The sequence below is a fragment of the Podarcis liolepis genome (assembly GCF_965112155.1).
Source record: "Podarcis liolepis genome assembly, chromosome: 5".
NCBI classification, from domain to species: domain Eukaryota; kingdom Metazoa; phylum Chordata; class Lepidosauria; order Squamata; family Lacertidae; genus Podarcis; species Podarcis liolepis.
Window position 1 is genome coordinate 92012425 of NC_139556.1, and position 19619 is coordinate 92032043.

The 19619-nt window shown below is 45.1% G+C and overlaps 1 protein-coding gene across 4 annotated transcripts in view; it reads left to right on the top strand.

The window, feature by feature from the left end:
- Window positions 1-19619, top strand: part of KCNMB2 (potassium calcium-activated channel subfamily M regulatory beta subunit 2) — a 307790-nt gene that overhangs the window by 120312 nt on the left and 167859 nt on the right. Inside the window, exon 2 of one of the 4 annotated variants that reach the window (XM_083504567.1) lies at window positions 1382-1426. The exons of the other annotated variants lie outside the window; for them this stretch is intronic. Within the exon in view, the coding sequence (XP_083360693.1) occupies window positions 1382-1426 (45 nt within the window). The remainder of the gene's footprint in view (window positions 1-1381; window positions 1427-19619) is intronic. 4 annotated transcript variants of the gene reach the window in all.

The following is a 19619-nucleotide window of genomic DNA, read 5'->3' on the forward strand; positions in this document are numbered from 1 at the left end:
ACTTTCTTATAATTAATTTCCTGCGACTTGAAAGTGCAGTAAGATATATGGGAACTCAGTTAATTAACAGATAGGGAATATATTTTTCCTCTACCATTATTTTTATGGGACAATGTCTGCTGTAGCTCAGTGGTAAAACATCTGCTATACATGCAGGACGTCTCAAGGTCAATCCCAGGTGTCTCCAGGTGGGAGGGCGAGACTCCCTGAAATCCTGGAGACCCATTGCCAGTCACTGTAGACCAGAGTTTCCCCAAACTTGAGTCTCCAGCTGGTTTTGGACTACAACTCCCATCATCCCAATCTAGCAGGACCAGTGGTCAGGGATGATGGGATTGTAGTCCAGAAAGAGCTGTATCCAAGTTTGGGAACCCCTGCTGTAGACAATGCTGGATCAAGGTTCTGAAGCATCTTCCTGTGTTCCTATGACCACCTGATATATCTTTGATTTACACTATGAAGGGAAAGGACTGTGGCTCAGTGGTAGAACATGTGATATACATTAAAACGGTCCCAATTTCAAGACTTTGCATCTCTAGGCACAGCTAGGAAAGACCACCTAGAGGCCCAAAGTACTGCAAAGCAGCTGCCAAGCATTATGTAATTTGAAAAAAATACTGAAACAGAGGACCAAGGGATGTGATGCACTATAGGGCAGATAAACCACAGGTGATATAGGAAGCTACTTCATACCAATGCAGATCATTGGTCTATCTTTCTTAGAATTGTTAGAGAAGCATGAATGAATTTCACAAAGGGAGGTTGGGTGGTCAAAGGACCATGGCTCCTTGAAAATCTGCATATCATTTCCCCAGGATTTCAAACACATCTCTATTTCTAAAGCAAACTGATACACTTTATTTTGCCCATCCTCGTAGCATGGTTTAACTGGGATGTAAAACCCAGGTCTTGTTAGTTTCTGTTTGCCACTGAGCAGCTGCTTAGAGTCATAAGGCTCTGTTTACATTCCAGAGACATTCCAGGCTATTGGAAGTCTCACGGGAGAGGAGACGGATGTGACGTTACTGGTTTCCTGTTCCTTTGTTGTTCAGTTGCTCTCTGCTTTCATGGAGAGATTATGTTTTTTGTCTGCCTAGTTAAGAAATAAAACTCTTTACAATGTAGCCCAAACCTCTCGTCTCTTTCCTGTACTGGATTCTCTGTTGAATGGGGGAACGTGCCTTTGAGCCTTATCAAAGGCTCAGGTCGTTAATTATACGTCGGGAGGGCGATTCCGAAGGCTCGGCTGGAGGAAGATGAGCTTTATCAGCTTGGCTGAGTGGAGATCCCGACAGGTCTCCCAGGTCCAGATCCTCTGGACTCCATCACGGACATCATTATAAGGACTAGTAACTTACAATTTCTTGTTTTCTCTCTGCAGACTCATCGAAGACAATGAGCCTTGCCAAACCCTGAGTAGTAAACTGTAAGTGTGATTAAGCACATAGTCAAGGGATGAAAGAAATATTTTTATTTCGTCCAACTGTTAAAACGTAACAAAAACCCTTTCTTGACACAGATTCTCTTTCCCTTGGTTTCTAGAGCTGGAGCAGCTTGTGGTTGCAGGGCAAGGACGTTTCTCTTTTTCTCGAGGAGAAAAAGAACTTCCTGGGTACATATCCTACTGTACTGTCCTGAGTTTTACCTACCATGACCCCCCAGCCACCCCAAAGAATCCTGAGAATTGTAGTTTGTTGAGGGTACTAAAAATTCTTCGCAGCTGCCGCTCCCCTTCACAGAATCATAGTCACCGGGTTGCGTCAACATTCAACAAGTTTGTGGGATGATGCAAAAGCCCTTCTGTCAAATCCTCTGGATATAGACTGCCCACAGCTGTGTCCTGAAATGGGAGCCAAAATTGTGCCTGCTGATGCGTTTTTAAGGTGCCACCCTCCCTAGGCTATATCAGTCCAGAAGGACAGGCACACCCACTGTACTTAGTTCCTGCACCTCTTCATAAATTATGCACAATAATTCACTCAGCAAAATTATTAGTCTGGAACAGACATTGCTTTGAAGGCCATCTGTAGGGCCAGCTGCTGGGAAGGGACAAGTGTTCAAAGCAGGTTGACGTTCTATTGCTCTTGTGGATGAAAGAGATGGTTACTACCATCCTGGCTGGTGCGCACTGGGATAAGAATAGTGGAAAGTGGGAAACCAACAGTAGGTGGAGCCAGAGCCAGTAAGAAGTAAAGGGAAAGGTAAAGGGACCCCTGTCCGTTAGGTCCAGTCGCGGATGACTCTGGGGTTGTGGCACTCATCTTGCTTTATTGGCCAAGGGAGCCGGCGTACAGCTTCCGGATCATGTAGCCAGCATGACTAAGCCGCTTCTGGTGAACCAGAGCAGCACACGGAAACGCCGTTTACCTTCCTGCTGGAATGGTACCTATTTATCTACTTGCACTTTGACGTGCTTTCAAACTGCTAGGTTGGCAGGAGCAGGGACCGAGCAATGGGAGCTCACCCCGTCGCGGGGATTTGAACCACCAACCTTCTGATCGGCAAGTCCTAGGCTCTGTGGTTTAACCCACAGCGCCACCCACCAGTAAGAGGTAGAGCCAACTAATTCTGCACCCTCCTCCCTGCTGAGTTCTACAGGGGCAGGAATGAGACCAAGGCCTCATTCTCACAGCAGTTCATTCCATTTCCTTGATGTTTCCTTCACTGTTAATCTCCACCTTATACAGTGGTACCTCGGTTTTCTAAAGTAATCCGTTGAGGAAGACTGTTCGAGTTCTGAAACGTTCAAAAACCAAAAACTTGACAGCCGACAGCTTAGACCTCAGGATCTTGCATTCAATGGAAGCTGTGGCATGTTCGACTTCCAAGGCTTGTTCGAAAACCAAAGCATCTACTTCCGGGTTTACGGTGTTCGTAAACCAAAATGTTAGTCAATGGAGACATTCGAAAAACCGAGGTACCACTGTATTTGACTTTTCACATGATATAAAACCCACTTCCAGAAAACTAACAGAATACAGTGCATGCTTAGCACTCATTTCTGTGTTATTTGATGGGGGGGGGATGTCTAATAATAGCTTAATCCAGAAAATCATGGGAGTAAAATGACAAAATTGGGGGCGGTAAAGCAACGTATAGTTACTTGCTGCCATTTTCATGGGGAAACAGAAGCACACATGTGCGGAAAGGGTAGGAGAGCAGCAACTTTGTCCAGTGAACTTGGTTGTTGGTGCGAATGAAATGCAGTACAGCTTGCCAGCATATTGGTCATCAAGTTCTACATCAAGACTGAAAGGAACATTAGAGAACAGGTCATATGCATTGTTGTCGTTGGCATCTGTCTGTCTCAACAAACAATGGAGGAGAGCACATTTGGGGGTGAAGTCAAACTGTTGGAGAGCTACAGTACCTGTTGTGGCCATGTTGACCAATATGGGAGAGATATGTTTTGTTGCAGCTGGGGCAGATGAAGGCGTCCGGTTGTGCTGCTGCAGATGCAGCATGGTGCTTCTTCTCTCTGCATTCCTCCCAGCTTCATCCTCTGGTCACTGCTACAAATGTACAACCTGTCTCTCTCTAGGCACTGTGGTCGTCTGCATGGGATTCCCACATAGTGGGGTTGGTGTTGCCAGCCTTCATGCCACATTTAGAGACCTCTTTGTAATGCAGAGTTGGTCTGCCAATGGGTCTGGTGCCTGAAGCCAGTTTCCCCTAGAACATGTCCTTGGGGATCCTGCCACCTTCAATTCTGTGGACATGACCAAGCCAGCGCAGACGTCACTGAGATAGCAGTGCAAATGTAAACTAATATTCCCCGTGTCTGGATGCACTTTAAAGGAGGAGGACTGGTTGCAATTAAGAAGGGAGGCAGGTGGGGCTGGCTGATTGCAGACTCAGGTTGGTGGGGTGCCATTCGCCCTAGTAGAGCATCTTCCACTGGTTACTACAAGGCCATTGTTTAGAATGAGCTTAGCTGCTAAGTGATGTCCAGGGTCTGTTCCCTCTTGGAAGTAGTTAGTTTTGCACATGACGGTGTGCAAGAAGGAGCAGAAATGAGAAACAGATTGAGCACAAGTGACTGACTCCATCTTAACTTGCTTTTTTCTGCAATTGCTCTTTTGGGGTGTTACAAAACATTTAACACTGTGCTGCTCGACCAAAACATAGCTTTTAGCAAAAGACTTGCCTGTATAGCAAGCAGGCTACTCGGCTTAATTAGCACATTTGGTTAATTAGCAAAGGGAAGGCAGATGAAAACTTGCAAACAGCCAAACAAACAGAGAGAGGGGGGAGAGAGAGAGGAAGAAATGAGCTGCTTTTTACTCTAGTAGTGTGGAGCATCCTTCTACTTTTGAAGGAATCCAAATATGAGAACGGCTGGTCAGAGTTTTCTGGTGCAATGAGTTCCACGTGCCTGAGGGAGTTTGGGCTTACGTTTCCTTAAGAGCATCCCCTTCCCTTCCTATGCTGTCTGGGGAACCACTTTTGAAACTGAGTGAAATTTCAAAGGTAGCCTGTGATGATGGCATAAAGGCAGAGATTGCTACTCGTAGCAGGAGAGGGGCTGTGGCTCAGCGGAAGAGCACTACAGGAAGGGTCATAGCTCAGTGGTACAGTGTCTGTTTTGCATGAGAAAGGTCCCAGGTTCAATCCCATCATCTCTAGGTAGGGCTGAGAACATCCCCTGCCTGAAAACCCAGACAGCCCCTGCCAGTCAATATGGACAATGCTGAGCTATGTGGATTGATGGTCCAAGTCAGTATAAGGCAGCTTCCTGGACCGCAGGAAGGTCCTAGTTTTAATCTCTGGCATCTCCAGCTAAAGCAGTCCTGGGCCAAATATCACACACACACATGTTTTCATGGAACCATTTGTCCCTCACAAAAGAAGGATTTCTGGCAACTTATTTGTGTGTATAGGGAGACAAATTCTAATAATTTTGAGGAGACCTGTCATTGTTTACGGACTAGAAGAGGGTTTGTTCTTCTTTTCCTGCAAAGAAGTATTCCTTCTCAATTTTGAACAATGCAGCCTCCTTTTTAAGGGTGTTTCTTGGTCAACCGCAATAGCTACTCCATTGACCAAAACCAAAAAGGAACCCCCTCTTCTCTCCCACCAACAGTGGTCACTTTCCCACCCCTAGAAATTATTCAACATCATCGGCACCTCCAAAGTTATTCCCATTTCTCGAGGCTGTTTTTGTACAGCTCCCAAACTCCCCAAACTGATGAAATCTGGGCTGAATACTTTGGGCCCAGTGTAAAGGACCAGGTAAAGTAAGGGACATGAAAGACCACCTGAGACCCTGAAAGTTGCTAACAGTCAAAGTAAACAACCATGAGCTAAGATGGACTGAATAGCCAGCCTATTATAGAGCTGCTTCCTGATGTTCTAACGGGTTGGGAGTCAAACATTTCTCTGGGCATACATACATTTAGCCCATGCCTAAAACAGTTATTTGGACACCAGCCATTGTTTCAACTTTCAATATTGGTTGCTAAATTTATATTCTGCTTACTTGCCAAAATGGCACCTAAGCAGTTGACACGTATAAAACTGATTATAAATGACATGCTTGCTAGTTTTCCAGCAAGTGCCAAATGAAAGGCAGAAACATCATTACTTTGCAGTGATTGTCCGTGTCCCTGATAACCATCCATCACTACCTAATAAAGCTTTTTTTGCAAACAGGCAGGAGTATCAATGGTTTCTTGGTCCAGGTTAAAGGTTTATCTAAAGTAAGGGCAGCCAATGTATATGCAGGACTGGAGATTATATTTGCCAGTGACCGTTCTGGATTCTCTCTCAAAGCAATATACCCTTGTTGTGATGAGGATAGTCAACATGGTGTGATGTAACCTGAGGTATTGCAAAAGTTCGTAACAATCCTTCAGCATGCCCGATGGGTAAGGATGGTGGGAGATGAAGTCCAACAACTTCTGGAGAGTATCACATTGCATTACTCCTGGACTATTAGGCCAAGAAATTGCCCAAACAGCCACCCAGTTTGGATGTTCAAAGACTCACAAAAAAGGTAAAAGTAAAGGACCTCTGACAGTTAAGTCCCGTCACAGACAACTCTGGGGTTTCGGCACTCATCTCGCTTTACAGGCCGAGGGAGCCGGCATTTGTCCGCAGACAGTTTTTCCAGGTCATGTGGCCAGCATGACTAAGCTGCTTCTGGTGCAATGGAACACCGAAACCAGAGCAGCACACGGAAATGCCGTTTACCTTTCCGCTGGAGCAGTACCTACTTATCTACTTACACTTTTTGGTGTGCTTTCAAACTTCTAGGTTGGCAGGAGCTGGGACAGAGCAACAAGAGCTCACCCCGTCGCAGGGATTCAAACTGCCGACTTTCTGATCGGCAAGCCCAAGAGGCTCAGTGGTTTAGACCACAGTGCCACCCGCGTCCCTCTCAAAGACCCACAACACTCCTGAAATCTCTGAACGATGAAAGTGCAGGAGAATGAAGTCCGAGTCATGGTGTGCCTTTCACGGGGAGTCAATTTTAGCTGCGGCTATAAGTTTCCAAAGGGAGCCAAGATGGCATAGCCTATTATATCCCAAACTTACTCATCCATGGGCTGATGGTTCCAGCTTTCATTTCACAGTGCCCAATGTCCAGGTAGCAGATGTCTCTTAGCAGTGAAGCCTAACTGAAATTTCCACCCACAGCTGAGTTAGTCAGCACAGCTGCCAACGCTTTTGTATTCCTTTCCTGCTTGGGTTTGTGGGTTGTTGTTTTTCAAGCCCAGGTGTGGAATGAACCATGACATATTTGAGGATGTTGCATCAGAAAGTTTCAGCCAGGCATCTCTCAGGAGGTCCAATCAGTTGCCCTTTCAGGTGACAGATTCTCCTACCTAGTTTCTTTGCATGGTCTTTTTTTATTATTGGATGGGGCAGGGTACATCCTGTGAAAGTTTCTTCTTCCTCCTTTTGCAGTGTTAATTGGCTGGCACTGCTATGGATCCAGGGATATGAACAAACGTGTCAGTGAGGCTCTAGAGATGGAACACATATTTTATATACAGAAGTCCGAGATTCAAAACCTGGAATCTCCAGTAGGCATGGAAATATTTGTCAATTTCCATTCCATTTATTTCTAATCTTAAATTCGGTTCGCCACATTTTTTCCAGGGCTTGAGTTCTTGTGTCTTTTTTAAAACATCACAATTTTAGCAGTTTAGTGCAAATTTCTCCTAATAAACACATGCTTCTGTGTGGTTTTGACTAATATGAACATTTTTTGCAAGCAATTTCCCCATACATAATGCATGTTTGCATATTATTTTCATTAATATCTTTATGCACACTTTCCCCTAAAATATGCATGCTTTGAAACATTGTTTGGTTGGATAACTACACTGCAAAATTGTTTTGGTTCTCCCATTGTTTTGGACAGTGTTTGCTGCATATAACTGCCTTGAATACAAAGTGATCCAATTTCCCTCTACATCCCTAAGCTTCATTTAAAAAAAGATTAGGTAGCAAGTGATGTGGTGGTTGGAGGGGAACGATCCTGCCTGAGACCTTGGAGAGCCACACCCATTTAGAGTAAGCAAAACTTCCTATATCTAAAGAGGGAGGAGGTGTATTCTTCCTCCTTCCCATTCCCTATCTCTTTGAGCAGTCTCTGGAAATTTCTAAGTTTCCCCATGCAATTTCCCACCTACTGGGATGCAATTACCACAATTCACTAACAAATTCTGTACTTAATTGCAAAACTGAGCCGTGCCCAACATTCTCGAAATAGCCATTGATTGTATCTTCCCCATATGACCCAGAGATACTGCGACAAAAGCAGCTTGTCTGAACATTGTCAACGAAATTTTCATTTCCAATTGGCTCTTCCTTAATAAGCCTGCTATATGAGGGATAAACAGGCTGTTAGCTCCTTCCTTTTAGCAATCATTTCCCCAAGAAAGTTTTTTACTCGGCTTACCCTTTGGCTTGGGTGTGATTTAGAAACATCATCTCAGCAACTTTATTATCTCCTGCCCAATATTTCATCGCTCTTGCCCTCCCAACCGAGCCTTGGGTGTATTGATATTTTAACAAGGTTTTGGTTGGCAGGACAGTGCCTTTAAATTATTGCAGGGAGATTAGACAGTTCCTAAAGTAACAACTAAAATAATAGTGCTTGTGAGAGTTTGCTATGGGGCACCAGGATCTCTGTGGTATGATGACACCAAACTCAGCAGCATTGCCAGAAAGTCAACTAAATCTAATTCCTGGCATGATGATGGACCCTGTGAGGTGGCAGGTAGCTGGACTTGGGTAGATCAACCCAAAAAATACGACCAGATGAAGGCATTTGATTGGGGAGGGGGGAAACACATTTACATTTCTGTCTCTGACCAGCTTCAGGCAGCTTGGGACCAGGATACCTGAAAGGTCACTTGCTCTCCTATGTACCTCCTCTGCATGTAACCCAAATTAGAAGCCAAACAGGGGTGATTCAGGTGAGGTGTTCACATCCCTAAGTCAGATGGTATTATAAGCAAGGCATCACAAGGGCAGCCTGAGTCATTCTGGAGATTTAAAGGTAAAGGGACCCCTGACCGTTAGGTCCAGTCATGGACGACTCTGGGGTTGCGCACTCATCTTGCTCTATAGGCCAAGGGAGCCGGCGTTTGTCCGCAGACAGCTTCTGGGTCATGTGGCCAGCATGACTAAGCCGCTTCTGGTGAACCAGAGCAGCGCACGAAAACACCATTTAGCTTCCCGCCAGAGCGGTACCTATTTATCTACTTGCACTTTGACGTGCTTTCGAACTGCTAGGTTGGCAGGAGCTGGGACTGAGCAACAGGAGCTCACCCCATTGCGGGGATTCGAGCTGCTGACCTTCCGATCGGCAAGCCCTAGGCTCAGTGGTTTAGAGACCACAGCACCACCCGCGTCCCCGGTAGATTTAAGCGCCCCTAAATTGCTTTATTTTCCCATAAGAAATTAAGGGATAGATGAATTTTAAAAAGTGAAACCAAGCTAATGGCAAGGAAAGAGCGTGCATCTGAGTGAGGAGAGAAGAGGACATGGGAGAGTGGATTATTTCATATTGATGGACAAGTCTAGGTTCTAATCAAAGTGACTTACTTTTTCTCAGAGCATTCCAATCACAGTGATTTGGGGGAGGGATGAGAAAGTAAATAAAAACATTTAGCTCAGTTGGTTAGAGGTAGAGGGAAAAGACAAGGGAATGGACTCCTGGACAGTTAAGTCCAGTCGAATAATAATAATAATAATAATAATAATAATAATAATAATAATAATAATAATAATAATAATTTATTTATACCCCGTTCTCCCCAGCCAAGGCCGGGCTCAGGGCGGGCTCAGCCAAGCAATAATAAAAACAAGTTGAATAAATACAACTTAAAAACAAGATTAAAATACAACATTAAAATATTGAAACATTAAAATATTAAAATGCAGCCTCATCACAGGAGGAGAAAGGAAAAAGAAAGAGGGGGAGGGGAGGGAATCAAATTGGCTCCAAGACAAAGGCCAGGCGGAACAACTCTGTCTTACAGACCTTGCGGAAAGAAATCAGATCCTGCAGGGCCCTGGTCTCATGAGGCAGAGTGTTCCACCAGGCCGGGGGCAGTGTTGAAAAGGCCCTGGCTCTGGTTGAAGCTAATCTAACTTCCTTAGGGCCTGGGACCACTAGGGTGTTGCTATTTATGGACCTTGAGGCTCTTCGTGGGGCATACCGAGAGAGGCAGTCCCATAGGTACGAGGGTCCTAGGCCATGAAGGGCTTGAATTTGAATGAATTTGACTATGGGGTGTGGTGCTCATCTCTGCTTTCAGGCCAAGGGAGCCAGCGTTTGTCCACAGACAGCTTTTCCAGGTCATGTGCCAACATGACTAAACCGCTTCTGGCACACAGCACACTGTGACGAGTACCAGAGCACATAGAAACACTGTTGGTTAGAACAGGTTGCAGGTTCAGTTCCCATATGGGACAGCTGCATATTCCTGCACTGCAGGGGGTTGGACTAGATGATCGTCAGGGTCCCTTCCAACTCTACAGTTCTATGATTCTATAATTTGTTTTTCACATGGTGGTTGTTCTTCTGCAATTTCTGTCCGGGAAAGCAGGACATTCAGAAAAGAGGTGTGCTGTTGGCACCCTTCCCAATCACTTCCAGTTCCCTAACCAACAATTTTGAAAACCAACACGTCAGTCAATTAGTGTTCATTCTGCTTTTTTGTGATAGCTTGGTTGTTGTTTTGCAGACGTCTAGGAGAGCTCAGTATGGGGTCATTCCACTTCTCTAGTCCTAAGTTCAAAGGTATGGGTTGTTTCCACTGTTGCAATGAGAAGATAGTTATATCAGCACCAGAATTTCTCCTTGCAGAATGGAATCATCTCCCCCCAAGTGCTCCCTAAATCTGTATTGGTGGTTCCCTCAACCCCCAGACCACATTTGAGGATGGTGCAGGGTGTGGTGAAGGAGGAATTCCCTTGTGCTAGTGCTAATCTTTGCACTAGCACAAAAATGTCATTGAATGCAAGACTGTGGCTTTCCCTATTATATACTTGCTCCTTTTTCATTGCAATCCACGTCTGCTTTCAACAAACAACACTGACTGTAATTAAGAACATAATAAGAGCCTGCTAATGGCCCATTTAGACCAGCTTCCTGTTCTCACAGTGGCCAACAAGACGCCTGTGGGAAACCAGCAAGCAGGATTCAAGCCCAAGAACACCCCCCCCTCCTCTGGCTTCCAGCAACTGGTATTCAAAAGCATTACTGCCTCTGACTGTGAAGGCAGGGCATAGTCATCATGGCTAGTAGCCGTCGATAGGCTTTGTTGTTGTTGTTGTTTAGTCGTTTAGTCGTGTCCGCCTCTTTGTGACCCCATGGACCAGAGCACGCCAGGCACTCCTGTCTTCCACTGCCTCCCCCAGTTTGGTAAAACTCATGCTGGTAGCTTCGAGAACACTGTGCCATCATCTTGTCCTCTGTCGTCCCCTTCTCCTTGTGCCCTCAATCTTTCCCAGCATCAGGGTCTTTTCCAGGGAATCTTCTCTTCTCATGAGGTGGCCAAAGTATTGGAGCCTCAGCTTCAGGATCTGTCCTTCCAGTGAGCACTCAGGGCTGATTTCCTTCAGAATGGATAGGTTTGATCTTCTTGCAGTCCATGGGACTCTCAAGAGTCTCCTCAAGCACCATAATTCAAAAGCATCAATTCTTCGGCAAACAGCCTTCTTTATGGTCCAGCTCTCACTTCCATACATCACTACTGGGAAAACCATGGCTTTAACTATACGGACCTTTGTTGGCAAGGTGATGTCTCTGCTTTTTAAGATGCTGTCTAGGTTGGTCATTGCTTTTCTCCCAAGAAGCAGGCATCTTTTAATTTTGTGACTGCTGTCACCATCTGCAGTGATCATGGAGCCCAAGAAGGCTTGGGCCAGTGTGGTGTAGTGGTTAAGAGCGGTAGTCTCATAATCTGGTGAACTGGGTTCGCGTCTCCGCTCCTCCACATGCAGCTGCTGGGTGACCTTGGGCTAGTGACACTTCTCTGAAGTATCTCAGCCCCACTCACCTCACAGAGTGTTTGTTGTGGGGGAGGAAGGGAAAGGAGAATGTTAGCCGCTTTGAGACTCCTTAGGGTAGTGATAAAGCGGGATATCAAATCCACACTCTTCTTCTTCTTCTTATCCTCCATTATTTGTTTTTCATTCCTTTTCTATCTTAATTTTTCTTTAGGTTTGTGCAAACTTCTCAGAGAGTTTCTCCATCCCTTGCTGCTGCATGGGCACATTTCTTTCTTGCTTTTATTAGTTTATAATTGCTCTTTTTTATCTCCAGGTTTTAGTCTGCTTGTTCAAAGTTCCATCCTCCTCTCTTTGGCTTCACAGTGAATTGTTTCTGTTCAGCATGATTAATATTTTCCTTAAAGCCTTGTCCTCCTCCCGCATCCAGGCATGGTACAATTCCCCCACTCTGTTAAGCCTGGTTGTCCCTTAAATTAGCTCCCAGTTGTGTTATTCATTGCCAGCCTATTATTACCGATTTACTCAGGGACACCTTTCTCGTGTCACCAGTTTTCAGACTTGATTGCCTACAAAACACTAGGGAAAGAATATGGATTTCTAGTTTCCCCACCCCAAAATGGCAACATCTGCTGTGCAGCTATTGTTCTGAAAGTCGGTAGGCTTCATCTCCCCAGACGGCTTGAGAATTACATCCAATTCTTAAAGAAATTATTTTTAAAGGTTTCCTGGCTGAAGAACCCTGGCTTCAGTTTGCCAGGCTTAATCCACTCTTGTAGGGTGGGGAGACTTTTTTGCCTGCAAATTCTATCCACTTCTGTGAAAAGGGAAAAAATTAGCCTTCTCTAATAGTCAATTGGGAGAAGAGACTGTTAGGATATTTCCATTCCACCTTAAAAGGGAGCAGGCTTTGTGAGTCACAGAGTCTGCGTATTTCCTGTTCACAGGAAGTTTACGTTTTCTATTGCTTTCGTTTCTCTCTCTGTGCCGGAGACACTGAAGCAGGCAGTCATGTTTTTTCTTTGTTCTGACCAACGCTGAATAAACTTAAATAATACTCTCCTGCGTGCATCTTTCACTGTGCATTATCTGCTGATAGAGCGTGCATTAGTTCTGGAATGTGGCAAGCTATTTCTGGAGCTCGTGTCGCTAATTGCTGATACTGCGTGTCTACGGGAGATCGATGGACGTCCGGAGGCGACATGGGGCCATGATGGACTTTGTCTCCCTGGCAGTATCCCAACAGAGACAACAGCTTCAGATTTAACAGATCTGGATGGAGTGGCACTAGGGAACCCCACCCCCCCAGCAACAGTGTTGCTTTAGCATATGTGGGTGTGACAGGATGAGGAGGAGAGCCAGGCTGTGCAGATGCATTGGTGGGAGTGCCTAATTTGCTCTGCTGGTACATCGGCACAGCTCCAAATTCACCACCACCCCCAACACATCCATATGCCACCCAGGCAAAATGCAGAGACCCCAGTGTCAAGAGGGATTCTCTGTCCCACCACACATACAAACACAAACACACACACACAGACACACACACACACACACACTGCTCCTGGCTAGGAGGTCCATGGGTTTCAGCAGAGCAAATGTTATTTCTGGGAGAAAGCTCCAACCCACTATCCAAAATGTCCCTTATTCAGCAGTCCAGAGAGTAGGGTCCCAGAGTTGGGCAGGTTCACGAAAGAGTGTGTATTCAAGATAACTTGAGGCTAGCCATCCTGACACCTGCAAATCCAAAAACTTGTCATTCATTTGAGTCAACTATGGTATCCACAACCACTGAGGGAGTGGGGAGACAGAATACATGTTCAACATTGCAAACCTAGCTCTGAAACGTGGCCAACATTTATGGCAAGAGTGGAGAAATGGATCCGGTCAACTGATGGTTGATGCTTGTAAAATGCAAGGCTTTACAGGCACTGCTGATCAGCTAACCCGCAAACTGTCTTTCAGCCCAACCTATAGCCTTTACCTGCACCACATCTGGCATCATATAGGTTGCTTATAATTTTGGACCCTTGCAGTAGTATTAGCCTCTTGGAATCAAGTAACTTCTTTGGAGAGAGAGAGAGACATTCCTGAAGTTCCCCCTGCTGCTGCAACAACTGCGGTCAAGGCCTTGAAATGCTTTTGAGGTGTTATCCGAGGAAGATCTTTGAAACAGGATCTTATCCGGAAGCCTGACTCTTGGCAGCTGCTTAGAGTGGTCTTCAATGCAATCATAATTATTACTGTGCTATATGGTTCTTTGCCAGCCTTGCCGAAATCCACACTTTGCAATGGTCATGGTATTTTGTCTACTTTAGTGCACATTTCTCATGATCATTATATTGTTGTTACAGTTGTATGACCTTCAGCACTTTTGTGGTTATTGTATGGGTTCCCCATGGCTGCTTTATGCAATCTCTCATGTTTTAGACATGAAGCTTTGCTGGAGAAAGAGACAGGCTAAAAAACAGAATGAATGAATGACTAGATGAATGAACTTGTGAGCTGTCATGGAACCATCTGCTTCAACGTAGTCCTTCATGCTTAACCTTTCTCAGTGATGTTGGGCACAGATTCAAGTTGCCTGCCCATTGTTTACTTCTGAGGGGATGGCAGTGATGTCTACTGTCCCTGAGGGATCCTCTTCCACACTGTAGAAGAGAATAGAACAGGTTTGTCAACACAAGCAATAAATCCCGCGGAGACTTATCTGGATAACAGCTTTATTTGGAACTGAAGGTTCTTGCATGTTTCTCCAAATTATCTGGCTTGCCAGAAGTGAGCGATGGATTCTGGGAGTGTGAGATATGAGCCAGTGTGCCTCGAGAGCCACTGCGCCTTATCATGTAAATCTTTGTTTCAGGACTCTTTAAAATTCACATTGCTTCCCTGACAAAAATGCTTAATGTGGGTCTGCGTGAACAGTGCGCCTTCTAGAATCAATTTGGGGAAATGTCTGATAGTACGGAAGCAGACTAATTGCTTTTGAAAGAGTAAATACACAGACATGTGCAGCATACATGACTATAGCTGCATGTAGGCAGCCTGACCTTCTAGACTACCTGCCACTAGTCTCTTGTCTTGACATGTGAAGGAGGAGAAACACAACAGCCCCTGGCAGCAGAAGACACCTTTGTGATTAGAGGACCCCTCCTCCGCTTGAGAATAATAAAGACACGTGGACACAGTATATAAGGTTAATGGGCTAGAAAAGGCCACAACTTTATTGATTACAGCATGTGAGAGGTATTGGCTTAGGCATTGGACAACAGCAAATTTTGACTCCACCCATTCGGAGAGGGGTGAGTCTGACAAGGGTTATCCACTAGTAGGGGGAGCCTGTTGATGCAAATGCAACTATAAGCTCTCCCCTGATGTCACCGGGGGTTGTGTCATGGCCCCCAGCCACACAGGGCATCGGACAAGATCCACGACCGCAGGATTCCTTTAAAGGAATACCCATAAGTGAAGGGGTAGGCAATGGCCGCATCCTGCCCTTCATACACCAACAACACATTCCAATGCCTAATACCAAGAAAGTTGTGATGATTGCTACGAGGTAGGCGAAAAAACCAAGAGGCCGGTGCCAATTTGCCAATTGGGGAAAAACTCCTACCAGACCCCTAGGGCAACCAAGGCGACCAACCATAAGGTCCACAGCAAGGCCAAGCACCTTTATCAGAAAGAGTATGACAACACAAGCACAAAGTTTGCTGGGGGGGGGGGAGCAGGTTGGAAGGAGCCCTGGGCAAAATGCCATCCAGCTCTCTCCCAGTGCCACCCTAGTCCTCCATGGTGGTGGTGGTGGTGGTGATGTCTTACTGAATTTTTATCCCACTCTTCTTCCCCAAGGAGCCCAGGGCAGCAAACCATATATGCAATCTAAAAACGAAGACAACGCATAGACAATGTAAAACAGATTAAAACGCTTTGAAAACAATCACAGTTAAAAACACCCAAAAGCAGTTACAGCTTTAAAAAATTCCAAAAGCAACTTCAATTAAAAACATACTTCCATCCATCATCTTGAGGTTGCCAGGAACTGTGTTCTTCAGCTTGCAAATACCGGGCTAAACAGGAATGTTTTCAAATGCCTTCTGAAAGTTCATCATGATGAAGACAGATATTCTACAACTGGGGAATCACCACTGAAAATGCCTTCCCACCAACAGGCCTTACCTGCCAATGGTAGGGTGCAATATAGTTTATAACAGTGAAGGTGCTCTTTTAGCTATTTGGGTCCTAAGGCATTTGGGGCTTTATATGCTAATACTAACACACTAACATGATGGTGATGCTGCTGTGATGGTGGTGATGATGTTGTATCCTCTTGCCCAATCGGACTTTCCTTTCCTCTCTCCTCTTCTCTCCCTGGGTGCTCCCCAAATCTGCTCCAGAAGGTTTCACAACCCGCTGGGCCAGATTTTGAGGGTATGCTAGGGCAGTGTTTCCCAACCTTGGGCCTCCAGCTGTTTTTGGACTACAACTCCCATCATCCCTAGCTAGCAAGACCAGTGGTCAGGGATGATGGGAATTGTAGTTCAAAAACAGCTGGAGGCCCAAGGTTGGGAAACACTGTGCTAGGGGGTCTCAGGGTGAGAGGAGGAGCCACTACATTCAGCTCCGCCCCCTGACTGCTCCCAAAACACCACGTGATGTTGTGCATCATGATATCACACGTGTGATGCCACACATGCGATCTGCCCCCCTCAATCTTTGGCGCAAGTTGACACCTCTGGAAACAGGGATTTATCTCCTGGCAGCTCTCAGCACCCTTCACACACACACACTACAGTCCTAAGAATTAATTGGGTGAAGCCACAACTGTCTAAAGTGGTATGCAACTGCTTTAAACATATAGTGCAGATGGGATCTGTGTGTATGTGTTTATATGAGCAGGCAGGAGGCATCACTGAGGTGAGGGAGGAGGCAGATGGCAGGCAGTGCCACCCTGAGGTTGGTGAAGCACTGCTCTATTTTCCGTAACCTCCGCTGGAAGATGGGTGTTGTTTTGAAGGGTCTGTGGCTTCAAAGCCATGGCAGTCAATATCACCATCACCAAATGGCGTAAGAGACTTTCCCATCAGCTCTGTTGTCTCCTGTGATCCAATGACATGTATGAAAGAACACATTGTCCCCCAGGGCTTGCTTTTCCTTTGCGTGTATTTTAAGTAACCTCTCTCATATCTCTTTCACAGAAAGCCTTGGCTGATGGTTGCCTTTTGTTTTGTGTTTCTGTTGTGTCATTTCCTAATGCAAATATTTCAATATTTTCAGCAGACGTGTTTGTGTGGTCCGGTACAGCTGCCATTCGAGGGGTGGGGGCACTCTGCTTTATTTGTGAGATGTACTGGGAACGGGAGTAAAACAGATGCACTGCTAGACGAAGCCCATTTCTCTCGCTGCTGCTGTTTTGGAGCTATTCCAGGAATCGGGACATCAAATGGGGGAGGGAATTGTGACACAATGACAACACATTTTTCTTATATCAAAAGTAATTGCGGTCCTTGGGCTTCCCCATCTTCAGCAAAGTTATTCACTCAGCCCAGGAACATCTTTATTAAACATTATAGCACCGCTGGGAGAAATAGGAAGGGTGATTGCTTACATGATAATGGAAGAGGATAACATATGGGCTTTGTCATTCAGCTAACTACTGAAACATTGTGTTGTAGCTTCTTGTTTCTCTCTATGGTTTTGGTTCCTTTTTTTTAGTTTCTACATGGTAAAGACCAGGACTGTGTACAACCCTCCCTTCCCTGATCTGTCTTGGGGCCCCAATGTGGGGCTCCCACATCAGGCTGATCAGCCCTGTGCGACCCCAGGAACCACCCACCCTGGACCTGCCCCCAAAGTGGGGCTAAGGGTTTTCCCAACCCTATTTTCACACATGGTCAGGAGGGGGATGAGGAAGAGATTCTGCATCTCTTTCCTCTGCAACCCCAGCCTAGAGTGTTTCCAATCCTGCAGGGTGCTGGTCCATAGATGCAATGAAAGCTGCTCATGAATGGGAGCAGTTAACACTGTAAAGGGTCATATATTCCTGCTTAACCAGCTGTTAAGCAGGAGGATTCAACCCTGCACAGTAAAAGGTAAAGGACCCCTGGACAATTAAATCCAGCCAAAGGCGACTATGCGGTGTGGTGCTCATCTTGCTTCAGGCCGAGGGAGCTGGTGGTTGTCCACAGACAGCTTTCTGGGTCATGTGGCCAGCATGACCAAACCACTTCTGGTGCAATGGGACACCATGAAGAAAACCAGAGCGCACGGAAATGCCGTTTACTTTCCCGCCACAGCAGTACCTATTTATCTACTTGTACTGATGTGCTTTTGAACTGCTAGGTTGGCAGAAGCTGGAACAGAGTAACAGAGCTCCCCCCATCATGCAGATTCAAACCGCTGACCTTCTGATCAGCAAGCCCAAGAGGCTTAGTTGTTTAGACCACAGCACCACCTGCTCCCTATCTTGCACAGTGTTGCCACTTCACAAGTGGCTTTCCTGTGCAGTACTTAGCAGGTAAGCCTGACCCCCAACCTCACCTGTGATATTATCCCAGGAAGCAGTCCCACCCCCCACTCCCCACCCACAGCCAGCCTTGTCCCCTAGAACGCTGCATAAATATCAGAAGCTTCCTGCTAGATCAGACCAATCACCCATAATTAGGAATGTAGGAGGATTTTTTTAGCAAACCAATCTAATTTGCGCCTGCAGTACTAATACACAGATTGGGACATAATTATCCTCTTAGATTTCACACTTCTCTGAATTTTGTGATACAGTTCTTGGGTCAAAGAACATACCAACAGGCATTAAAAATGTGTAACTTTAGATTAAAATGCTTAGAAATGTGTACATTGAGCTGTAGCACCCTGCTTGTGGTTAACGCTTAGCTGGAATGAAATATTCAACACAACAATAGAGAAATTAAAATAATAATTTATTTGTCAGACAAATAAATGAGAGACACAGTGGTATATGGATACCAAAGCTCTGCCCCCTCCAGCTCTGATGGCCAGCACTTATATTTCCTCAGCCCAGCCCCCTTGCTCCTCCTTTGGCTGCCTCTGTCCAATCAGCCTGGTTGAAATTCCTATTAGCTGTTTGCTAGAACCAATCATAAAAGATACACCCATTTCCTATTACCTTTTAGGGGAGACAAAGAGCTATATTTCCTTCTATCCATAAATGGCAGACAAGTAGCCATATATCTTACATTTGCCTTGACAAGGCACCTTAATTATCAGATCATCTTTGCCCTATTGCCCTATTGCCCTATTCACTCCAAAACAGATGGCTAAAACAGATGGCTCATGGTTTTAAATGTTTAACTTAAGCAGAGCTCTTGGGTTCACCTTCTCACACACCATCAATGAAATAAGAATCTAACATAAGAATCTAACATTTCTTACTTTCTAAATCCTTTGCATAATTACATTTAGCCAATAAATTTCATACATTAAAATATATAGCTTTTTAGAAGGAAAGGAACTTAGTAAAAACAGTTTCCAAAAGCAACCCCTTAAATTTACACCCTCCTTTCAAGCCAGCTGCTGTTCCCATTAGCTCTTGCCCTTTAACCTTAGGAAGATGTGGCTCGAGTCTGATGGGAGGCACATGGTATTTTCTGTTAAACAATAAATTTCACTATTTACCAACTCTTAATTAGTGTTTTTGCAGCTTGATTGTATTCTGTAATTTGTATTGTCAATATGACCTCTGCTCCCAGCCTGTAATTTCTTTTTACAACCCTGAGGTACTGCTATAGATCAGAGGGGCCCTTGATCAAGAAGATAAACAACTGCCAGAGTACTCAGCCAGCTGCTTTATGTCTGGCATGAAACATACAAACATTTGCAAATATATTTTTTAAGCTCATTTTAAAATACAAGTCTTGATCAGATGCCTCAGAGCTAGAACACATATTCAAATGTGGACTTTCATACAGGTTTTGTTAAAATCACAGATTAATGAGAAAACGGAAGAGAACAGTCTTGTGAATTAGCATGTATTAATGGACTGGTGACCATTCTTTATCCATTATCCAGCATCTCATGTACTTTCCAATGGTAGCCATCCAAATGCTTTCAAGAAACACACAAACCTGGCATAGAATGATAGACTTAGAATATACTTTAAGAGGGAATCT